The sequence below is a fragment of the Argopecten irradians genome, chromosome 15 (assembly GCF_041381155.1).
Source record: "Argopecten irradians isolate NY chromosome 15, Ai_NY, whole genome shotgun sequence".
NCBI lineage: Eukaryota > Metazoa > Mollusca > Bivalvia > Pectinida > Pectinidae > Argopecten > Argopecten irradians.
Genome location: NC_091148.1, coordinates 17,030,899 through 17,049,323, shown reverse-complemented (window position 1 = coordinate 17,049,323; position 18,425 = coordinate 17,030,899). Strand labels below are relative to the sequence as shown.

General features: G+C 34.0%; 1 protein-coding gene and 1 long non-coding RNA gene across 2 annotated transcripts; both read left to right on the top strand.

Moving 5' to 3' along the window:
* The first annotated feature begins 3,952 nt into the window (after positions 1–3,952).
* LOC138309087 (uncharacterized) lies at positions 3,953–6,473 on the top strand. The gene is made up of 3 exons (XR_011206195.1): positions 3,953–4,066; positions 5,029–5,107; positions 6,375–6,473. It is a non-coding gene; the product is annotated as an uncharacterized lncRNA (long non-coding RNA).
* Positions 6,474–12,169: 5,696 nt separating this feature from the next.
* On the top strand, positions 12,170–14,446 carry LOC138308634 (uncharacterized). The gene is made up of 2 exons (XM_069249674.1): positions 12,170–12,247; positions 13,349–14,446. Exon 2 carries the CDS (start codon positions 13,349–13,351, stop codon positions 14,444–14,446), a length of 1,098 nt encoding a protein of 365 aa, XP_069105775.1. The 5' UTR covers positions 12,170–12,247.
* The last annotated feature ends 3,979 nt before the right edge of the window (positions 14,447–18,425 follow it).

Here is an 18,425-nt window from a genome sequence, read left to right as displayed (position 1 = left end):
ATATATGGTCGATACGTCACAGGCGATCAACGGATTTCCAGTTTCCCCCAACAATACCGTTAAAATTTACTATGGATATGAATGAGACCGTTGATATTCTCCTCTATAAAAGACAGTTACCCTCCATACCCGCTTTCAGCGGAAACATAAACACTGACGTTATACAGGTATGCTATTTACATTTGACATTCAAAGTTGTAAACATTTATTTAATTTTTACATATTATAGAGTTATCTGCCCCTGCTGGTAGGTTTTGATTGGCACGTAATGTGTTTACGAGGATAACGTCACATTTTGTTCTGAGAAAACGATTTGAGTTTTGCTAAAAAATCATGACGTCACAATCGATACGTTCGCGCTTGTAGAGTCACTGTTGTCAAAGTCGGTATGTAAAATATAAACCTACACAAAAATAACAAAAGCCATTTAGGTGCCCGATTTTTTATATTATTTTTGCAAACTCACTATGCATCATATATTTTCCCTGTGCCATTAATGTGGGAGGAAAGTCAACCAGACAACTGATCCTCAAACGTTGACTATCTTCTCCTGCTGGTCTTTGTTCAGAAATGTATAAAGTATGAATATGCTAAGAACGTAAGGCAGTATAGTGATAACAATAAATCTTATAAAGACCCATTTGTGTATGTTCAATTTTTTTGGTGGTAATTTTAACGTGAATATCATCAGATAAAGTTTCAAAATATTTCTTCATTTAAACAATATCGTTGTCTAAATCGTCCAATGCTTTCGTAACACATACAAAATCTTACTTTTTTGTCTGCATATCTTTGTTATAATTCATATGTACCATTGCCAAGAGGATTAGGTAGAACTAAACATGGTCATTTGACACTTAAAATGCATAGAAGCGACCACAAGACGGGTTTTTTGAAGCACTACTAATGCTTCTCCCACATAATCAGCACATGTCCATTCATGACTTTAATAACTTAATTGCCCGTAAATTGATGTTGAAACTAATAGTCCTCTGTCTTTAACCCGTATGAAAGATGCGATTATATTTCAAATTACCAGTCTATAGTTCTTCACAACTGAATTCGGTATATGGTCCACTTTGTTGTTATACCATGCCCATTGTTATCAATGAAAATAACTTTCGTATAAATGTTAAAGTAAGCGTATAAAAGTAATATCCTATTTACTAGAATCCACCCACAACACCTAGGGCCATATTTATTCATGTAAATTTATAAACATATTTCTGTTTAAGGAACACGCTATTTACCAGAATCCGTCCAAGGGAGCCGCCATTACCATGAGATGCCGTAACGGAAATGACAGTCCTTGCCAACTTGTAGGTATTACGAGACATCTTTTTTTGTGGTATTTTCTTATAAGTTCCTATTGCATTTACCGTGTTATTAAAGTTGTAGGGTATGTGCATTGTTGTATTTTTGGCATAGAAAAAGTATTTAGAGTGTTTTACATATCTTTCTCCGCTCTATAAATTTTAAACTTTCGATATTTACCGATTTTTGTAAAGTTCGTATTCGCAAAGTTATTAAACAATTAAATCACAAAAATGATTTTAAACGTGTACACGTTTTAAATAGCTTGGAAGTATCCGAACTGTTCCAATCTGTTCTGATCTGTACGGGTATTGCCGATATTGACCACGTGATACGGCTCGGGAGGATCTGATCTATACTGGTATCGCCTATGTCGGTCACGTGATGCAACTCGGTTTTCCGATATTACCCGAACGTTTGAAACATGGCGTTGACTGTGGCGGTTCGTTCAAAACGTGTGATATTTCATGCGACATTTACCGCTATGTCAATAGCATATTGGTGCTTCCATGCTTCTGAACCATCATGTACAGTTGTTTAAGCAACTATATTCACACAATGTATGTTTTACGAGAGTTTTTGATGGTGAAAATTACAAGAAATACAACTTTAACAACATTGAGATATAGACATGTTGTAAAGCACAATTACTTCTTTACTGGTAATTGATATGTTTTAGAAGGACTTAATAGTCTGTGCATAATCGGCAGTTTATCCAAAGTATAGACTTAAAAAGCTTCTTCCATCAGTATCCAAATAGTATAGAATAATAGAATCTTTCACCCCTTTTGGGGCAAGACAGGAGCATATCAACCTAATGGGTAAGATTCTTCAGTTGCCAAACACTTGGCTTTGCCGAGTGTTTGACAGCTTAAAAATTTTATCCCGAGGGTTGAGATCTCCTGTCTCACCCCATAGGGGATGAATGATTCTTTTTCTCTTACCCCGTGCAAAACTTTGTATCTCTAATAAACGGTTCACTTATATATGCAAGCGAGGATGACGTGACCTCAATGAGTCGTCGTCTTTGCCGTCTTTGTGACGTCATTTCATTGTTGTTGTGACGTTATAATACTATTACCGTGACGCCACGATACTGTTGTCGTGACGTCATACCATTGTTGAGCACGTTCGAAGATCTCGTGTAGCTTGTCTTAACCTAGGGTGAGATAGAAAAATATCACACAAGTAAAACTGTGAATTATCCTGCTAGGGTAAAAGAATATTAGAATCTTACATGAGTCTGTGAAGTGGACAGGGATGAGATATCCCTGTCCACTTCACGGACCCATGTTTGATTCTTTTTCTCCCATACTTAGAAGAAAAAATGATGAAATTCCACTTGGTTCCCAGCTTTTTCATCGCGCCGTGATCGCAGGAACGTCGTTATGCGTCAAAATTGGTGACGCCATCTACAATGCGCACTGCAGTTACACCGCATGTATTGATGACGTCACGTTATTGTCTAGCGCGTGTGAGCTGTCTTACACCCCCCTGTGTAAGATAGAGATATCTTTTCCCTAGCAACCGCTGGATATCCCTGTGAAATAAGGGAGAAAAGACTGTCAGAAATAGAAACTCTTTCGTTATTTCAATTCTTGATATTAAGATTCGCTGTGACGGATAATTTGGAAAACGTTTTATCCGCCGGAACACTATCCGAAGTATTATTTCCTTCGAATTATTATCCTCGATTCTGATATCTCGACGTACGCGTGTAACAACAGTCCCGTCACTTCGAGTTAAAGAAGTTTGATTGTACTTATATTTGGTATCCTAATTGCATTCGATGGTGTTGACATCATTCGTTCTATCCATATCTTCACAGTATGGCACCTTTAGTTACAAGGGTAATGCTTATCAGATACAAGCTCTCAGTTACGGCGAGGATCGCCTTCACGAAGTCGTCCGACTGGATATAAACAAGAGAACATTCCACGGACTACACACAACAGGTGAGCATTAATTTGTTTTAAATATCTTGTTACAAAAGTAGTGTGGTCAACGTTATTTCAAATGTATTTTTCTTATGAGATGATTTGAATATTTGGAAAGGCTTTCACTAGAAAATAAAAAGTATTTAATTCTTAATATCGAGAGAGCATCATATATACTTCCATCTTCGCGATATTTTAAAGTTGTTGATGGAAATCAAAAACGTACAAGAGTTAAAGAAAATAAATAAACTCATTGAATGATTTTTCCTGTCAGTGACAATAGCCTAACATTGCAACAGATATGCGGTTCGACATATTATTATTTGCTCTCCACCTCAGGGTTACGAGTTCGAAACTCAGGTGTTCTTAGACATATTAATGCTCTATTCTGACTATATTTTCCTGTCCCATTTCTTTGTTACCGTATATATATTAAACGAAATATGATTTAAAAACGGATACATACTAGATAATAAAATCACAATCTAGCAAATACTATTATTACTGCATTAAAAATTAAATAACATTTGAGTTTATTTTTATAATCTTAACGTATCAATCAACTTAAGTTTGCATGTCAATGTAAGATTTTGACGATGATATGTATAGATGAAAAGCCAGTACTGAGCAGACAAAATAAGAACATACATGTATAGATTATATAATTGACTATTTTTTATTGATAGTATTCATTATATATTAGCAAAAGTCAAGGCGCCACCATCAGAGAGAGGAAAGCGTGATGCAACTGAAGTTGTAATTAAGAATTACGTAGCCGAAATGCTGTTATGGTTGGACTTCGCTATTTATACGAGGTAATGATAAGTCATATATCACATTCTAATTAGTTAATGTAAACAAAAATAAGGTTTTACAGAATTTTTGACTTAAGACTGTTTCATGATCCTGGGCCCGATCTATCGGTTGAACTTTTTTTTCCAGTCATTTGGCTCGCTCCTTTTACACCTCTGAGCCAGTTTTTCTTGAGATTATTTGAATCTCAATCCGAGACTCGCAAGCGACCATCCATGGGAAGGTTATTATCTGGGAATCAATGTAAAAGAACAAAAACACAATCCTGTCCAGTGCCCCGAAAAAGAATCAAATTCCACTGAACGAGTCAGACGTATTAACAAAACCTTATAAAGAGAAAGTGACTCTGATGTGGACATAATGCTCTATGGACAAACAAGCAGTCTTATTTACTTCACTCTGGCTCTCCATATTAAGCTTTGATAAAAAAACAATAACGTGTATCAGTAACAGCCTACATGGTATAAAGCATCCTCTATACTCTAGAGGTTACTTGCACCGTCGTTCTATCCACACGTAGATCATCTCATAGAAATACTGAAGGCAGTTCAGCGGGGAAAAAACTGACAAATCACAGGCGTGCAGAAATGTCCTTTGCTTAATGGCTGAGCAACGCCCAACTTCTAAGCAACACACATACCGTTATTCAAATCTTATGCTGTACATCAAACTACCAAATTACCTGATCATTTGTTGTCAAGCACATACCTTCAGTTTTGTTATGCTATAGTCCAGGGACATTGCCAGTAAACCCATGGAGTATAAAGATACAAAATGAGTTGTTTGAATTAAGGTCTCCTTTATCTTATTTAGACCAATTTGTGTTTTCGACAACATTCTACAGATAATTAGTTATCTTGATGTTGTTTTCTTTAATGTATGTAGTATTTGTTTAAGGTTTAAAATTCTATCCATAAATGAAGGTTTACATCTAAAATGACAACAACGTTATGTTTTTGATTAGGTTTTTAGAGACGGCTGGAAACAATGAAACAGAAGCAGACTGGAACATCGTGACATTTGCCATCGGTATTATGAATGAGGTGTGTATTTCAGATTTGTTTTGGGAAGAACTTATTTAAATCTTTATTATTACTGTTGCCTCATGTGTTGTTGATTGTCGTGTTGCTTGTAAATTTTGACAAAATATGCAAAACATATTTCTGGTCAGCAAGTACACAGGGTTCGGTACACATTTTTGTTACAAAATAACGATTTCATTATGTTTAATAGTGTCTGTAGCAGGTATAAGGAACGCTTGTTTGACCGGATTTGACTTTGAAAACGCATACACTTCGAGCCCTTTTGATATTATCATGCAAATGGCTGTTGTGAATTATATCATGCAAATATGGTATTTATGGAACGTCCCAACTGATACCATTGTCATACTGTCATATGAACATCGAAAATACTGTTTTTCAGAAATAAAATATGAAATTTAAGTTTTCAAGAGTTTTTTCCACTAGTCTCCATGTTTTGCCCCAACTACAGTGGTTGAACGCTTGTTTTTAGATCTATGAGTATTTGTGATGATTGAAAGGCTTTGTATATGCCATATATGTATGATATGAATTTCAATCGCCATTTCAATGACAAGGTAAAAACGACTTGTTGTGTGTGATTTTTTAAAGTCGAATCCACACAAACAAGTGTTCATTATACATGCTATAGACAATAGGAAATATAGTAGTGGCAACTCTTTGGATTTGCTAAACTGAAATATACATTTTTTGCATATTTTGTGAGATTGTACAAGTAATTACAACCATCTACGACTCAAAAGCGATACGCAAAGTTGATGCATCCACACTTTTTGTCAACTTAGTTATGTTCAAGTATATCTGAGATGTAGTATATCGGAATTCAAAATATCACTAGTTTATCGGGGCCTAAAATTTTTATGACAGAAATCAATTATGGAGTCAGCATTATTTATTCACAGAAAGCTTCTTTCGAAGACAGATTTTCTGCATATAGAAAATGCTTGATAAATGCAAAATAATTCAAGCTGAAAGATTAGTCAAATACAAGGTTCCCATACATAAATTGTGCTACATTTTGAAAATTAAACAAGATGCTAAATACAGACTTTTAGCAAAAGAGTTCAATTGCAAAACGTCTGTATTAAAATACCTAATATATCCACTTAAAGAACAAGTTTACCTTATAGCCACAATTTTTTATATTATTAATGACACTTTGCTGCAAAACGCAGTCATAACGACATTCTCTGAAATCTGAGTGACTGAGAAACTCTCTGTACGAAATATCCAATAAAAATATGTGTGGATGTTTGTGTGATTTCAGGTTGATACGAGGGCCCGTAATCTACAACCTCAGGCCTTGGAAATGGGTATTAGTAATGCAGCCGACTTTGATATAAGTGTTATGTTAACCGAACTTGTAGCTTGTAAGGTAAGCTATTTTGCCACGATGCTTATCGTTATCTGACTCAGATTTCTAGAAACAAATGCGTAAAATCTTTAGTTTTTCTCCCTTTTTAACAGGTATGAAAAATGTTGACCTAATTAAGTTTTTAACTGAAGTTTTTGATAAATCGGGCCGCGATATGAAACTCTCGGAACTCCAATGATGTACCTAGAATGCATGACCTCGGACGTGATACGAGGGCCGTCCATTTTGAAACTAATGGACTACATAAACAGCATGGCATTACGCTCTAAAACAGTCAGTTCATCGATGCTTCGTTTTGTAGGTCTCGATGGATAACAGACTACATGGCCTTTCTCAAATAAGGCTATCGCATTTCAAATCAATAATAAGTTATTTTCTTATGTGCGCTAATTAGGTCATCCGGCGAAGAACATGTTCACATTTCTCATATATCCTTACAATAATTACTTTCGGCGCACTGCTCGGCACACCCGAGGAGTTGCGAATGGATACACAATATACACATCTTATATGTTAATTGATATTAACATTGAATTAAACCAGAATTTAGTTTGATATGCGTCATAACATTCAGATATTCACATACGCAGCACTTTGCACCCATGGGAAATACTCATTCATTAAACATATGCTTATCCTAATTGCCAAAACCAAATTGTGTCACATCCGACAAAATAAAAACATAATTCATTGTCCATACATTTTCTTATTTCACAGACCTCTGACTTCTGTGTCTGGTCCGAGTCGCCGACCTATAACGAGAACGGTGTATTGAAGACCAACGCCTTACTGGCATACATCGCTACACTCATACTGTTCAAACAGACGAACTATGACTTCGCCGTTGGCCTTACGGGGTTTGTTTCCTTATGTTTTGATCTGTTAAGCGTCAGAATAGTAATCCAGTGGTCCCGAGTTCGATAACTAGCTCAGGCAGTGTTATGTTCTTTGTAATTTTCCCACGATTCCAATTATTAGAGATATATTGTATTTTCATTGGGAAATATATTAAAATGCCTTTGGTTTTAGATTATTTACAAATTTTGGTTTTGTGTGCGAAACATTGATTCTAAAATGAATTATTCTCTATTTGCATACTACAGGTTTTTCGCCCTTGCGGATAGTTATTGACTGTGACGTCATATGTTTGCAAGCGTAACGTCATGATTTGCCTTGAAAACGACATGCATGACACGCTCACAAAATAATGACTTCACAATCGCTTACTATCCGCAAGGGAGGTAACTCTTTGATATGGAAAGACTGAATTTCACATATATGTACTGTAAAGCAACTTTCATTAGCGTGTGAATTACCTTCGCGAATTTCGAGATCCAAGTAAATTCGCGAAAGTTTATCCCCGCGAATTTACATCTACATCATCTTTATTGACAGAAATTGTCATTCGAATTTTAAATCCGCGAATAATGATCTTCACGAACTTTTTTTTATCTTCACGAACTTGTTTTGAATGAAAATCGCGAAATATAATAGCCTCGAGAGAAAGTTGGCGTACAGAAATCAATAAGTCTCAGATTTGTAGGTATTCGCTTTTATATTCATTATTCAAAATGTTATCTATTTTTGCGCGTCAATGTATATTGCTATGTTTAACACATGCACACATTATATTAATATTTTACTCAAATTTTGCCAGTTTTGTTTTGTTTCGAAGTTAGTGGGATATGGCAGCATAGTTCATTTGTTTTCACGGGATTAATATTTTGAACCGACAAACTTACCTCTCCATCAGACTTCTTTTCAATGTGACACATTAAATAAATTTGTATTTGGTATTACTACATTTGTTGTTTTAGGTATGAAGTTTCTGACGACAGACATCCCGCTACCAACTGTGGTATGTATTTTTCAGTTGAATGAGTAAATGTATATCACTTTGGTTGTATCAATATATCAGTGTACTCCAAACCAACTTATTTTTCTTTGCGTTTAATTTCGCTTATGTCGCTTATAATAAGAAATAGCGAAAATACTTCACGCAAAATTTGTTCTTGCATTGGTAAAAATGATCCACATGTGAAATTAAGGTACAGCGAAAAGACCTTGGTTTGATTACAGTACCTTTAAGAGTAATAAAATAAATGAACTAAGATGTATAACCCTGGTAGAGTCAACTCCCTTTGTACTAAAATTTATATAAAAAATATAGCTCGTTGAAAGTAGCGACTGATATGTGCCATTTTCACTTTTTGGTTGGAAAAAATGGAAAAAAGCGAAAATCCTACTTTCCGAAAAATGAAAAATGCGAAAATGACAACAATCAGCCACAATACAGCTTTCTTATTGAACACGAATTTTCGTTGTATCATAGTTTTAATGTTTTTTTTATGCATTTTTCCTTTTTTCATGTGTTTACTTTTCCTTATTTTATGTGTTTACTTTTCCTTATTTTATGTGTTTACTTTTCCTTATTTCAGGTGTTTACTTTTCCTTATTTTATGTGTTTACTTTTCCTTATTTCAGGTGTTTACTTTCTCGATAACCAGATGTGTGTCGCTGAAAATTTGACCTTTGTATCAAGTATCACCAAGGCAACCGACGGGGGCGTTGGCTTCAATATAGCCCACTTTCTCGGTCTTCAGTAAGTATGAATTTCTCATTTTCGTTATTCGGTCTTTGCATATTACAGAGTTAACTCCCTTGCGGGTAGGTATCTATTCCGACGTCATTATTTTGTGAGCGAAACTACGTCGTTTTCTCTGAAAAGTATGACAATACGCTCGCAACCACATGACGTAACAATTCAATACGTACCCGAAAGGGCAGATAACTCTGTAATATGCAAATACACACTATCTTGTTTCTAGGAATTCTCCTTGTTTGAGGGCAAAGTGCGCAATCAGATATCAATGTTTCATAATCACTTTCAATTTAGGCGACTATATATACTGGGTATAAAACCTAAATTTGTACATATATGTACTATACAAAGTACAACAGCAATAGGAAATTATCAAAGTGAATATAACGTTATATGCCAGTGTTTATCATAGGATGACTACCAGCAAAAAATAGCGAAGACTTTAATCTGGACACGCAAAATACAATTATTATTCTAATTATACATGATATCCGAGTTTTATGAAATCGATGTAACGCAGCATTATTGTATTTAATCAACATTGTCATCACAGCAGCATAAACAAGGTTCTAAGTCAAATATATCACGACATTAAGCACGGACGAACTTAACACAGGCCAAGCTAAGAAAAATTAACTAAGTCTAACTTTATATCAGGCCCTGCGTATTGACTTCAAGCCAACGGTGTCGATGGTATCCTCTGGTCGATGGTCTCTTCTGGATACCCACCATATTGTTAAACCATAATAGTCGACTATTCGATTTTCCGAGACATCCTAACAATAGAGTACTATTCTAGATATCAGAATGTATGTGTAAATTGTATGTAGATTAAAAACAAAATAGTAAAAAAAATGATTATTTAAAGATTTATTGACAAAATTTTATTCAAATGTAATGTGCTCGGGGCCGCAGTGGCCGAGTGGTTAAGATGTCCCGACATATTACCACAAGCCCTCCACCTCTGGGAAGCGGGTTCGAATCCCATGTGGGGCAGTTGCCAGGTACTGACCGTTGGTCGGTGGTTTTTCTCCGGGTACTCCAGCTTTCCTCCACCAACAAACCTGGCACGTCCTTACATGACCCTGGCTGTTAATAGGACGTAAAAATAAACAAACCAAACCAAACCAAATTATTCAAATGTGCGACATATTTTATGGTATTCTTAGGAAGCTGTCTGAGGATATCACACTTTTTTTAACCATTAACAGAGATAATCCGTTAAACTAACACTTTTATATATACATGTACACTTTATTTATTTTGCATCGATCACGAAAACAGTTTTATAAGTTTAGATGGTCTGAATATCCTGTTTTTGAAGATTACAGAGTTATCTGCAATTGCGTGGAAGTATTGATTGTAACATAAAGTATTTGCGAGCGTAACGCCATACGTTTCAGTGAAAAAGATGTGAATTTAACTCACCAACAAATAACGTCATAATAGATACTTACCCTCAAGGGAGGTAGCTCCGTATTATGAAAAGACGGAATATGTGCCAGAGGATCTAAGAAAGAAAGTAACTGGAGTGTTCAGAGAAAAACCCGCGAGGCAGGCAGCTTCTATCTGTCCTTTTTACCTTTGTACAGGGATCAAACCCCTAAAGACTAAGTGAATAGCGAGCGGGTTATTCACTACGCCACAAAATTGTTCTTTAACCCTTTAACAGTGTGACATCCTTAACCTTTTTAGCTTGGGAATGGTGATTGATGGTTCAGAGAACAACTGTCCTGAAGATAATTTCATAAGCTCTTCTGATTGGTCGCCTGGGACAGCTGACATATCCTCACATCCTTTCCGCTGGTCCAATTGTACCATTACTAGGATTTACGCCAGCGCGCAAACGTAAGTACGATCTACCGTCCGAGTCTGTTACAGGAGTTTCTATCACTGCCGTAATACGCACCCCTGAGATATATCATCATGAAACTTATAGGCATTTTAGGGGAACAAAACTGACAAACTTGTACAGCGACCTCTTTTAAAGAAAACATTGATTATTTTGATTTGTTGTAACACACAGAGTCTTCTGTTTTGCTATGACTTCGCCCAGGGGTGGATATAACGACAGTTACACGTGTAATAAACCATTGAAAATCGAGAATGTGTACTGTGAACAAACTGAATTTTGCGGCGACTTAATTTCGCATTTTCATGCACAACATCATTTTTGCGGGGATTTTATCAACTTAAATCCGCGAAATCCGTGAAAATGATATCAGGCGTGAAAGTAAGTTGTTTTATTTTATCCTTTCTCAGATTTTGATAGCATTGATGTCTTTTCAACAATACATGAAATTTAATTTTTATTTGTTATTTTTCATTTCATTTTTGCTTTTAAAACAGACCTGGCAAAAACGACTGCTTGCTTGACAACAATTTTACTAATGACACATACATAGAATATCACTCTGCACGAGATCTGGGACGAGATTTCGGACCGGAAATGCAATGCAAGTACGCTTACGGAAGCACATCAACATTTTGTGGGGTACGTTTTTGTGTATATTGTGTTACATATCTTAATTACTTTTGTGATGTTCATGTGATCTTAAACCATTTCCGTGAAATCGGTCAATCGGATGCGACATTATAAAAAGCGATGTCCTTTCGTACGTTATGAGATGATAACTTAAAACTGTAAACCAATGGAAATCCTCGTAACAAGCAAATAAATTATTGTGATATAACACTCATATATTATTTTCTATGAAATAAACTCAAGACTAATCTTATGAAGGTAGTCAGACAATCGAAGTCGACGTTATAAATGGTGACGTTCTTTGTATGGTATCATATGACTATTGTTAACGTATAAAAATCCTCGTAACAAACAAAAATGATATTTTGATATAGAGTAAAACACGTTCATAGCGAACACGCTTAAACGAATTCATGATTATAACGAAGTAAATTTTGTTCCCGTCAGAGTTGTATGTAATATATGTACAACGAACTATGTTTATAACGAAGGGATTTTGTTGGTCTATAGAGGTTCGTTATAACCCATTTGTGATTTTCTATGAAATAGACTCAAGACGACAGTATCTGTTATACCGGTATTAGCTGTACGAACCCAACAACAGGTGTTTGTAATAATGTGGCCCTACCTTTAGACGGAACAGAGTGCCACACCCTGGCACAACCAATACCAAGAAAGGTACATGTTTAATGTCAATTCGCTTTACAAGATGAAATGTAATTTCATAATGATAAAATATTTTTTTTTACTGAGAATGAACATGCTTATTCAACGGCTAATCTACAACATGATCCTCTTGTTAGTAAAACATATAGTAATGGGTGAGTTAAAAGTACATACATATGGAATATAAGAATGACAAAGTTATATCACAATAGCTAATTAAACATCATCACAGGATGCATACATGTCATGCATGGATGTTGATCAATATAGTGGCATTTACCTAATATATATAATGCTCAAATAGCAAAAAATAAAATTTGACATAGTTATATACTAACATAGCATGATCTAAATTTAAACTTCAATTTAACAACAACATGTAATAAGCATTAACACGTGTTATCTTTTTTTTGTTTTGTTTTTGTCAGTGAACCAGATCAACATATTCTGTTTATTGTTTTAAACCTCATAAATGTAGTGTAAACGTACTTGTTGTAGCAGTAGGTTTATTGTAGCGCTTTTCGAGCTTTTTTTGAGCGCTAATACACGTACAGCGATCATTTTTGTAAAAGGGTACTTCCGGTATTGCGCAATAACTTTGCGCTTATTTATATAAGTGCTGAAAAATCATTTTTTCCGCATTTTGCGCTAAAATGAACTGCGCTATATCAAGTATGTTTACAATATTCGTTATGATGAATTTTATTTTACATATTGAATATAGCTATTTACATAGTTTAATTCAATTAAGTCAATTGATATCAGATACATGAGCTGGACACTCTTAAAATTATATGCGCCGTAATTTTTACACTGACGAATCAAGAAGAGCTTTTCATATGTTCTTCACCACAAAAATTATCAGCATTTTGAGAATTGCAATACTTGCAATCCATAGATTTTAATTTTACAGTACAGCCAAATATCATTATATTTATGTCTACAATGCGATGAAATGAATACCAGGAAACAAATTTGTGATCTAACGTTTTATGTCACATTTTCACAGTTGTATTATTATATTCTATCTTGTATATTTTAATATGGGCATTGACAGGCCAATTAATATAGGAATTATGAGTTATATTATATAGTAATTGTCGATGTTTTTAGATGTGTGAACAAGGCAGTTGCGTATTAGTACCTACCACTACTACCACAACCACTACTACAACCACAACACCGACTACAACTACAAAACCGACAACTACAACCACAACACCGACTACAACTACAAAACCGACAACTACAACCACAACTCCGACTACAACTACAAAACCGACAACTACAACCACAACACCGACTACTACAACTAAAACACCGACAACTACAACTAAAACACCAACAACAACAACTAAAACACCGACAACTACAACTAAAATACCGACAACTTCAACTACAACATCAACTACTAATACAACACCGACACCTACACTTACAACACCAACATCAACCAATCCAACTTCATCCACGACTATAACCCCAACTACAACTTCAACATCTTCAACTGAAGAATCAACATCTCCAACACTTACAACACCAACAACTACCACCACCACAACGCTGTCTACAACAACTACAAGACCGACCACATCTACAACATCAACTACAACAACACCTATACCAACAACTGCATCTTCAACAACTGCATCTTCAACAACTGCATCTTCAACAACTTCATCTTCAACAACTACACCAACATTAACTCCATCTACAAAAACTACACCAACAGCAACTCCATCTACAAAAACTACACGAACAACAATTACATCTACAAAAACTACACCAACAACAGTTACATCTACAACAACTACACCAACAACAATTACATCTACAACAACTACGCCAACAACAATTACATCTACAACAACTACACCAACAACAACAACATCTACAAAAACTACACCAACAACAATTAAATCTACAAAAACTTCACCAACAGCAATTACATCTACAACAACTACACCAACACAGACAACAACAAAAAACCCCAATAAACTAACAACAACAATAACTACACCAACACCTCCAACATTTCCTACAAAATTATCGACATTTTCAGTACCATCAGTTTCTTCTTTTGTAACAATTCCATACAGTCCCGTTACATTGGTACCCAAACATTTTCCAACTTTAGTAAATAGTGTTTCATCTACATCATTCTCCACAAACATGGGCACTTATTCAGAAACTGAGATTTTTACGAGGTGAAAATACAAATATGCAGGTACTTGAAAATATGAATATGTAGGACTTGTGAAAATATAGATATGCAGGAACTCAAGAAAATATTAATATTCAGGAGCTTATGAAAATATAAATTTGCAGGAGTTTATGAAGTATAAATATGCAGGAGTTCATGGATATATAAATATGAGGAACTTATGTATGAAGGAACGTAAGAAAATATAAATATTCATAAACTTATGAAAATATGAATATGCAGGAGCTTATGAAAATATAAATACATGCATGAGCTTATGAAAAAAAAATATACAGAAATTTATGAAGATATAAATATGAAGGAACCTAAGAAAATAAAAAATATGCAGATACTTGAAAATATGAATATGTAGGACGTGTGAAAATATAAATATGCAGAAAGCAGAAAATATTAATATTCAGCTTATGAAAATATGGATTTGCAGGAGTTTATGAAGTATAAATATGCAGGAGTTTATGAATATATAAATATGTAAAAACTTATCTATGGAGGAACGTAAGAAAATATAAATATTCATGAACTTATGAAAATATAAATACATGCATGAGCTTATGAAAATATAAATACATGCATGAGCTTATGAAAAAAATAAATATACAGAAATGTATGAAATGATGAAGATATAAATATGAAGGAACCTAAGAAAATAAAAATATGAAGGAACCTAAGAAAATAAAAATATGCAGGTACTTGAAAATATAAATATGCAGGAACTCAAGAAAATATTAATATTCAGGAGCTTATGAAAATATAAATATGCAGGAGCTTATGAAAATATAAATACATGCATGAGCTTATGAAAAAAATAAATATACAGAAATGTATGAAGATATGATTATGAAGGAGTTTATAAATATATAAATATGTAGAAACTTATGTATTGAGGAATGTAAGAAAATATAAATATTCATGAACTTATGAAAATATGAATATGCATGGCTTATGAAAATATAAATACATGCATGAGCTTATGGAAAAAATAAATATACAGAAATGCATGAAGATATAAATATGAAGGAACCTAAGAAAATATAAATACGCAGCAGCTTATGAAAATATGTATAATGTAGGTATTTGTTAAAATATCAATATGCATGTACTTATGAATGATGAGGTACATTAATTATTCCATAAAACTTCTTATAAGGGTATGGGAGATAAGGATATGCCTTCCCCCAAGGCGTTACTAACGGACTTGCTAAATTAACTATCTATACACAGGTCATTTTGACCTAACACAATCTTGACATGAAACTGACCCAAATTGGTATGAAGCCTTTTTTTTGTATGCTGTAATTTAAGATCAGTGAATTTTATTACATATGTGACAGTGCCTTTCACCATATGTAATCTTTAAAGAAAGATGCGTGATTTAGATGAAGCTTATTTACAAAGCAATTTATATTGTCGATTTTATGTTTCTCAGCGATAAAAATCGCCTTAAAAGGTTGACGATTTCCCATTATAAGTATTATAACGTATTATCGATAGCTTTTTTAATCTGAAATAAAGTTTATCATTCACAAAAGTGTCGTTTTGTTTTTATTTTCAAATGTAGAAAGGGGCAGAACTCCAATGTCCCTATCGTACATGCGAACCTACGGTAAATATAATATGAAAAACTCAGAATGAAAATTTGCCAGTGAGAAACCAGATTTTACATTATGAAATAAAGACTTTGGGGTAAAATATGTTTTCCAGACATATCATATGACCAATATATTTACACAGGGTGAAACATTTCTTCTATTCACTTTAAACGAGCAAAATTAATTTAAACGAATCTACATACATTGTATTAAGTAGATATACTTTTCCCATGTGATATCTCTCCTGTTATAAAGTTTTATCATATTCAGTTTATTAAAATCATACCCGGGTGTTTTTCTGTCACTTTTGGTTATGTATAACATATATTTCATAAAAGGTAAATATTTTTTGTGTGTTTTGTTTTATATACTTTCAATAAGTATCAAATAGATTGACTCTGAAATAACCATTTAACATGTTATTTTGTCGCTTGTGTATCAACAACATATCAAGAATAATAAAATACCGCCAGTCTTAACGGTATAATTAAAAAAAAGACATTTTGAAAAATAACATGCTTTGTTTGGTTAAGTGGAAAAAAGGTATTAAAATCACAGATCTATCTAGTTGATAATGCATTTGTCAGTGTTTTTTTGTACCTTACAGGTAATTCTTGATTTAATCCTTTTGATCTGTTGATATTGTCTTATTACTTTATGTCACGAAACCAACACTTATCTACTCACTATACCCTATTCCTATTAACTTATGGTATTTTTTGCGGTCATTTATATACATAAATATGTTAATTGGTACTTACACTGTCATAAAATGTCTCCAAATGTGTTTATTTAACGATGGTATTTATGACGATAGATCTAGAACTTATCTTTACGGACACTCGCGAAACAGATTTCGTCTAAGACTATGATAAGTTATGGAGATAAGCCGAAAACTGTACAATATGTGGGATAGAGAACTGTATCGAGGCCCGTCAGCGCCGAGATCTGTTCTCTACCCCACATATTGTACAGTTTGAGGCTTATCTCTAACTTAAAACATAGCAAGTCTTTGTGTTAATAAAGTACACTTTTATTTCTAATATAAGCCAGTTTTTTTGCCTTTGTCTATGAGCTAAGGTAACTCTACCAATGTGCATTCAACCATGACAAATCCGATATAGATAATGGCAACATAGAATTACCTTTGCCTGTGTTATATGTGATGATAGCATTCATGAACGGAATACATGAAGCATGCTTTTGGGTCGGACAACTATCGGTAAATTCATTTTCATCATGTCCACCGACAGTGATGGAGGGATATTATTTTCTCAATTTAAGCGATAAATTAAGGTGACTTTTACTAAAAGGATATTTCTTTCCAACGTCTGATGTGACATATGAAACTAGACTTGCAATTGTTTGAAAGCGTCTTGCTAAAATGATTGCATATATAAGTGATTTCAAAGCCAGTTTAAAACAGTCGGTGCCCCCAGAACTTTCATTGAATTCAGGGGATTTGAAATTTCGACCTCTATAGGGACAGTTTTGGATTTATTTATACCATGTGCAATTTCATTCAACAAGCCAATGGGATTTAGGTGAAATTCTGAAATATCGTTGAACCAATATCAAAATAAGTGTAAAACTACAGTGTAGATGATTTGGATATTTAAAATCAAAAGTGGTGTACAAAAACAACATGGTTTCAGAATGTGGAAATTGGAGTTAATGTTATAGATAAGTGTTAAATAGTGAATTCATGATAAGGAGGAAAAATCTATCTGGGATATATACAAAAAATATGTTGATGTGTTTAATTTCGCATCAATAGAGGATTAAATTCTCTTCATGTTCATTGCGTAGGATTTTTTCTTAATTTGGATCTAAAAATAATGGAATATTCGGCAGGTTGTGTGTTGTGTGTTAACTTTATTATGGGATTATGCCTAGAGACATGTACTCACCCGTATTGTGTAAATCTCCCATATGCTACCTTTTACTGTCTTTTAAGTGACTGTCTTATATTAGAGTCACATATTATAAGACAGTAAAAGGTAACATATAGGACAGTTACAGGTAATGGTCCCATAATCCTGGAGTTAAAGTACAGAAACAACAATAGATGACATCACAACTATGTTTTAATTCTGATATATAATACAGTACGTCTGAGACTACACTATAATAGTCTGAAGTATAATTTTAGAGTTTTTGTGTGATGAGTTTGTCTGCTCGAATCCTCCTGTATGTTAAAGTAGGCAGTAGGTTTATGAAATATTCCTGGAAAGTCGCCCTCAATTAAGTGGCATGAGCGATATCGTGTACAAGTACATAAGAAAGCGATATTAAACGTGTTTTAAGTATTAAATGATATTGAAGTTTCTAGGATTAATTAAAAGTATTCTTCATAGTGCATGAACTTGAAATTCTG

Bases quoted from the DNA above. Each gene is read 5' to 3' on its own strand.
- LOC138308634 (XM_069249674.1), top strand. From the start codon at position 13,349: ATGTGTGAACAAGGCAGTTGCGTATTAGTACCTACCACTACTACCACA.